The 7,054-nt window shown below is 45.2% G+C and overlaps 1 protein-coding gene across 2 annotated transcripts; it reads right to left on the bottom strand.

Moving 5' to 3' along the window:
* Positions 1-757: 757 nt before the first annotated feature.
* LOC128790554 (caspase-8-like) lies at positions 758-6,396 on the bottom strand. Of its 2 annotated transcripts, XM_053947395.1 has the most exons (7): positions 5,434-6,396; positions 5,082-5,187; positions 3,838-3,973; positions 3,648-3,763; positions 3,009-3,147; positions 1,615-2,116; positions 758-1,329 (listed from the first exon to the last, which is right to left on the bottom strand). In XM_053947395.1, the coding sequence occupies exons 1-7, from the start codon at positions 5,739-5,741 to the stop codon at positions 1,194-1,196; spliced, it is 1,443 nt and encodes a 480-aa protein (XP_053803370.1). In that variant the 5' UTR covers positions 5,742-6,396; the 3' UTR covers positions 758-1,193. The 2 variants fall into 2 exon arrangements, with proteins under 2 accessions (XP_053803370.1, XP_053803371.1); XM_053947396.1 differs by lacking the exons at positions 3,838-3,973; positions 5,434-6,396 and having other exon boundaries at positions 5,082-5,170.
* Between the last annotated feature and the right edge of the window lie 658 nt (positions 6,397-7,054).

Here is a 7,054-nt window from a genome sequence, read left to right as displayed (position 1 = left end):
CAGATGTCATCTTCTCTTCTACAGTGTTGTATTACAAACCTAAAATCAGGCCTTTTTTGTGGCTAAAATTTATAGTGATTATTATGCTGTACACAAGCTTAGTGAAGCGAGTTGGTGTCTGCAGAAAAGGTGGCTTTAGAAGCCAATAAATTGATATAGATAGTATTTAAGTGTTGAGCCTCACTTTAAATTAATCTGTTCATATTTTCTGGTACCTCGAGGTGGGGGGTTTTGTGCATGGGTGGTGCTTTGGAGTTTTTTCCTCCCCAATTTTACAGCAGCCAGTGTGTTCCTCAAGCATTACAGTGTTAGCACTGCATCTTTGGCTAACACCACCATGGTTGTTTTTACATCTCAGTAGCTGATGTTATCTGAGCCCTATAGATTTGTGACAAATGGGAGTAGACATTGAAGCAGTTCTGTGTGCATGCACACCAAGGGAGGCAATATAAAATGTTTTAAGGAGCTGGGTACTTACCTAGTGACTTTTTCTGTACTTAGAACTAAGACTCAAAGCTCAGCAAGGTAACTGAACTTAGGGTAACTGGACATCTTCAAGCATGAAGCTGTACCAGAGCAACTGATTTTTGCTGTTGAGACTCTATATAGAGGATACACTGAAATCCAGGTCAGATACATCCTGCTGAGAATACCAGATGATAAATGCTTAACTTGATCTTGAAGTGTACCAAGCCACTAAGAATGAATGATTCTAAGTCATGGGGACAAGTAACAAAACACACTGATGTGAGCTGATTATATCCTATAAAATTTACAACACTCCTCTCTTTATTTTCCAAAGGTTAGGCATAAAGTACACAAAGCTTTATAGAGATTGTCTTCTAAAAGTTGCCTTGCAAAGATACCTTATGAAAGCAGTAGCAATGTGGTCCAGCTGATAAAGGACACCAAGTGTATTTTAGCCAGCAAACCACTGAGATCAGCTAAATAAATCAGAGATAAATCAGAGACCATCTCAGAGATGCTCTCAAATATAAAGAGTTAATACAAGTTAATGTATTAATACAAATTTCTTAAGGCTTTTTCCTCTGTAGTTGTATTTTCAATCAAAAATATCTGCCCTTGTGCTAAGAGCAGGCACTGTGAAGTCTGTCATGTCTGACTGAATTCTGAGCTGAAACCAGCCAATTCCAGGCTGCAGCAGCTCTCTCTGCCATGCAGTTCTCTCCCATTTAGTTGACAGGAAAGATGAGCCTCTTCCTCAGTGTGAAACTGGGCTGCGGCATCTGCTTCTTTGAGTCCCGCTCACAAGTTTTTCTGCTCACTTCTTGATTTACTGCTGTCAGGATGGTGAGAACATCTTCCCCTCTGCAAAGACACAAGTACAGTTAGGCAGTTAACATCAGCAAAATAACATTCTTGCTGTCTTGATATACACCAGTGCTAACAGCTCCTGTTTTTAATAGGCTTCAGAGCACTTCCCTAAGTTGCTTTGAACAGTTTGCATGGTGCTGCTCTGTCTTATGTCACTGTTTTAACTCCGAGCAAGTATTCCCACTGCATATCATCTACCTCTGCATCTAAATCAAATTCCTGTCATCCAGAAGGAAAATTCAGGTGTTGCCAAAAAAAAGCTTATGGAAACATACGTACCGAGGACAGCTGTACTCCAAGTGCTGGCACAGTGCCTGTATGTACCAGGTTCCCTCCCTGGGACTTCTGTAGGAGACGTAATCCTGCAGGGTGGCCATGCCCAGGAGGAAGTCTGCCTCTGCAGGGATGCAGTCAAGCTGAAGCCTCGCATCTCGCTCTACAGAAGAATCTTCCTCTCCAGAATCTGTTTCAATGGCCACACCTTTATGGAAAGCATCACCTTGACAGGCCTGAATAAAAAAAACTTTTGGTTTTCCAGCAAGTGAACTGCAATTCTGTGCAGTGAAAGAAGTGGTCAGTTCCCTGATAGGTACTTCCTGCCCATCAACACCATATATAATGCCTTTTTTCCCATGAGACAGGATACAGCAAACAAAACAGTCCTTGTCCTCGTGGTCTGCACTCTGGAAGATGTTCACAGTCTCACGGATTTCTTCTGCAGTGAGGTCTCTATATTCTTCTACTCTAAAATGAAGCTTGCTAAAGACATTCCTCAGAGCCGCTGGAAAGCAAAGAGAAGGGAAATTTGAGACATTTCATTATATGAAAGTTGGACTCTGCAACTGCAGATTGCATTTCTAGACATAATTGGTCATCTGCTACATCCACACAGCTGTCGCCGCAAGCCCCCAGCCAGGTAATAATTAGCATTGACTCCATGATTGCAGAAGGGTGATCAACTGCTTTATTATATCATCCTATACTATATTATACTAATTAAGAAACTCCGTAACCCTTACAACCAGTCCGATACAGCTTTGACCTAATTGATAAATCAATCCAAACACCATCCAGTGTCCAATTAAGAAATCACCCTTTGGTAAGCAAATCCCCATGACACATTCCACATGTTCACAACAGCAGGTGCACCAAATGGAGATAAGAATTGTTTCTCATTATTTTCTCTGATTTTCTCACAGCCTTCCCCAGGAAAATGCCTGGGAACGTCTATGCCTGCTCTCTGTGGCCAGAGAGCTGCTGCCACACATATGCTCCTGGTCTGAAAATACTCTAGTAGTCCAATCACTGATCATATCTCTACTGCATTCCCTTAACTGTCATTAAAAGGTTTTCTTGCATATTTCTACATATTTTATAATTAGTATGTGTAAGGCTGATGTAAAGCTAGCCTAGCTTGTAAAGTCCAGGCTCAGGGTGCTGCTTAAGGTTTCAGTTAACTCACTAAAACTGAAAAATGCAAGTGAATTGTTCAGTGTCAGGCACTAAAAACTCGATGAGTTGATTAGGACTTGTCAGCACAGTGAACAGAGCCAACTGAGCCACTACAACAAAAGTAATCCTAGAAAGGGAAGACTGAAATTCAGACCTTTACAAAGAGAAACAAGATTTCTATTTTTAAAGATTCACAAACTCATCTTTAACATTCACTGTACCTGCATCCATGTCTGTCCCATTCCGATCCTTCATGTGTTTGTGTTGCAGCACTCCTTCCCTAGCTTTTGCAAAATTATGATTATTCAGGATCAGGCATACTCCACAGGGTCGGCTGGTCATTTTGTAAGCTTCTAGCAGCTGAAAAGGAAGACTGGTGAAACTCCTGCGCTCTCCTCCAAGTGCTCCTTAGCTGTTGCGAGTGGCAGAACAGGGTACAGAGCCAGCTGGCCTCCTCTCCAGGCAGCTCTCTCTCAACAGCTTTGCTCCCAGGGCCTGGCAAGTACCCTGCCCCACTGCCTTTGGCAGTCTGTGCAGGACACCACCCTGCTGGACAATCAAATCAGGCTCAGCCCACACAAGGTGCTCTGTTCACTCATATCTCAGTGCCAAACCAACTGCCAACTGCCTCATTCCTGGTACCATGAACTCAGTCTACCTTGCTACTCTTGCAGATGTTTCTGAAGCACAACACTGCAGCAGCTGTGACACAGCTTCAGAATAAAGGATGCAGAGATGTGCATTTTTCTTTTTATAGACAGTGCTTCTAACAGCTGGTCTTAGAACAACTGTTCACTTCGTGGAGGGGTGAGTTCTTCTAAGGCCAAATGATGATGTTTCTAAGAAATAAATTAACTTACCTGGGAAGAGTCATTAAAACTGCCAGGAGGACCAGGTGCTACAGATGACAGCAGATGTCTTTCAGGGCATCCTGTGCTGCCCCTCTGTTCCTCTGTGATGAGCATCCCTTCTTGGCCTGCAAAGCATTCATGATCAGTCCTGTACAATACCTATACATCACTTCAAGAAGAGGCTGTTTTGTTGTTTTACCGAACAGCTTTAATCCATCTTCAATTCTGTTCCACAGGCTGATGTTAATTTTTTCACAGAGACTCTTCAGCATACTTAGGTTGTCTTTCCCCAGAAGGCCCTTCTTCTCCATCTCAGTGAGAATGTCAAGCATTGTCTGGGTAATCAGAAAGGCAGTTTGCTCTTAGGGCACCTCCATGCTGCCACTGGGAGTGAAGCTGCAGCATGTGCACCTAAAGCTTCAATGTAGTGACAGCACATGTGACCCACAGTCAATCCAGCTAACTGGGAGCTCAGGTGAGACCTCAGCTGAGCCAGTTAATCCTAGTTCAACAAAACCTACAAGTACTGTTAAGTACCAACATCTTCTCAAAACATACTAATTTCCTTTCTGTAGCTCAGAGGTGCCATGATCTACTTAAGATCCAACCCAGGGCATCTAACAGTGGTCATACAGGAATACGTAGCAAGATTTTTAATGCTTTCATTCAACTTTCAGTGGCTATTGTGCATTCAGCTGAAACAGAAGAATCACTGCAGTGACCATCTCAAGCACTGGCAAAAAGGTTTTTCTGTCCCTCGGGGCCCTTTTGCTTCAGATGCAAAAGGGGACCCAACATACAGAAACTCACCAGTGAGTAGCAAAGCATAGTGGTCACCCCAAGAATTTACTATAACAGCTCTCACAGTCTCCCCTCTATGAAAAGAAGAAAAATCCTCAAAACTTTTATTAGACAGAACAAAGTACCAGGGAGTCAGAACTCCAGGCGGGGACAGCATAAAAGCACTGGATCTCCTGCAAGACTACTTGTAAATTCCAACTCATTTGACTTAGCCTTGAGAAGAATCTGCTGCTTAGATCTGTATTTCCTGCATTTTAAAAAAACATCATAAAATAATATTCACAGTGGATCACCTTCTATATTTGATAATGACTGAGAAAGAAAAAAAAAAGTCTGTTGGGCAAGATAAGTAAATGTGCTCATCAGTTTTTTGCTGATTAAGGCCACTGAGTACCCTGAGTCCCCTGTGTTGCTTGGATGCGATGGCCTCAGTGCCTGGCACAGCTGGCTGTGACACTGCTGCAAAAGCTGTGCCCGACACCAGCACAACCAAGTCCCATATGCACTCAGGGGCACCCTTTTTCTTGTGGTGTTTTCATCTTAAGAGTGACACCATAAAGAAGAGTGAAGCTCACTCACCCATGAGCAACTCAATTGCCTCTATGGATTATAATTTTTTTAAAGTATTAAAGAGATACTTACAGTCTCACGGATTAGCTTGCTTTTTGGCAATTCATTGACCAAAAGTAACTTGAAAGACATCAGCTCATTTTCAGTGACATCTTCAAACAGCTGAAAGAGCAAGTGTCTAGAAAAAGAAGTAGAGGACGTTGTTTCATTGTGTTTCCAAGCACAGCTTAACTCCGTACTACCGTACCGCTCTTGTCTACTGTCGCCCCAGCACACTATCCCATTTTTTCCCGTTTTAGACGGAGGACACAAGGCCCAGGGCCGCCTGAAGCCAAACCCTTCAGCCCGGTGTTGAGAGGTGACGGCTGTCCCGGACAGAATGAGGCGGGCAGCCGCGCCAGCCCAGCCCGGCGCCCTCACCCACCTGAAGGGCGGCACCCGCGCCCCGCCCGGCGCCCGCAGCTCCCTCTCCACCTGCTCCTGGCTGGAGCCCAGGTGGGAAACCAGGAGGTCGATCCGCCCGATGCGGTAGAGCAGCTCCCTGAGGAAGGCCAGGTTCCCCGCCTCCAGCAAGACCTTCTCCTGCAGCGCTTCGAACAAGTCGTACGGGCTCCGGACGGCTTCCAGCCTCCCCCTGGGGAGATGGTCCCGGCTGAGGAACTTCAGCGCCGCCAGCTCGGCCCGGTCCAGCTCGTCGCTGACGGCCAGCAGCAGCTCCCGGGGCAGCTCCATGGCCGCGCCACAGCCGCGCACAACGGAGGGCGGGGCGCGACCTGGGGCGGCGCTTCCCTCTGGATTTAAACTTCCGGAACGAAACACCCCGCAGTTCCTGTGGGGAGCGGCGCGTCTTGGGCCTTGTCTGTTCACAATTCCGCCCGTTCTTGAGCCTATTCTTGAGCAAACCGAACCGGCTAGTGCGGATGCAAAGGTCTCCCTCTGCCCGGGCTTTTCCTGCCGAGAGTTGCCTCTCTCTGGTTGCTAGGCCAAACCACTGCGATTTTAATACAAGGAGACGGAAGCTTTTATAACATCACTGATGCGCCTTCCTCCTTGCAAGCCTCCTGGGCTGCTGTCAGAAAAGGCAGCACGCTCCCTGCAGGTGTTCGGCCCCTAACAGCCACCAGCCATGGAAAATAGCTCCCTTCCCGGCCGTCCTACATCTACTCAAGACAGTTCCACAACAGGAGCAGGCAGTGCGGTGTGGTGAAGGGCCCTGGGATGCTGCACCACCTCCACTTCGCTTTCTAGTGCAGCAGCATGGATAGATGGTATTTCACAACAGGAAGGGAGAGATTTTACCAACTGGAATTTCATCCTTCTGAAGATGAACCTTAACACCTTAATGCTCACTTTGAGCCAGAGAGCAACCCTCAGCACATCCATACTGTCCAATAAAGAACCAGTGTTCTTGCACTGATTTGAAACCAGCATCCCTTTCTTACCCAAAAATCCAGTAAAAAACACTTTAACAATATATGAAACAGAAATCTCTATATTGTTATCCTAGAAGTGCCTTATCAATGTTCAAAATCCTATGCAAGATATTTGGTTACGATATGCATGGCAAATTGGGTCAAAGGTGGAAGGAATCCAAAAAGCAAGGCACTTTTCAACAGGCCATAAGCTGACCTCTCCTCAAGACATGTTAGAACAAGATCTTCCTATCTTGTTCTAAGGATGTATGGATCCATCTTTGCACTCACGTACCTAGACAAATCAGGCCTAAACACAAAGTGGCTACACATATAAAACTAATAGAACTAAGAAGACTTAGGCCAAGATCAGGAAATGTGTCCAGGATAACATTCCACATAGCTAGGAATGTATGGTTGGCATTCACAAGAGCCAGCCACATTTGTGGCCCAGGGAGTTCCAGTGGCTGTCAAAAACAGAACAGAGTAACAAGCAAAGGCATACTTACAGAAAGAACACTCAGAAATTAATGAATTCCCAAAGATCTCACTTATATTTCTTAGCACATTGCAAAGAAGTCATTGCAGATTAAACATGCCATTCTCTGTTCATCATTTGAAATATCTCTAGTT

The sequence above is a fragment of the Vidua chalybeata genome, chromosome 7 (genome assembly GCF_026979565.1).
Source record: "Vidua chalybeata isolate OUT-0048 chromosome 7, bVidCha1 merged haplotype, whole genome shotgun sequence".
In the NCBI taxonomy this organism is placed as follows: domain Eukaryota; kingdom Metazoa; phylum Chordata; class Aves; order Passeriformes; family Viduidae; genus Vidua; species Vidua chalybeata.
Note: the sequence above shows the minus strand (reverse complement) of the source record. Positions and strands in the feature narration are given on the sequence as shown.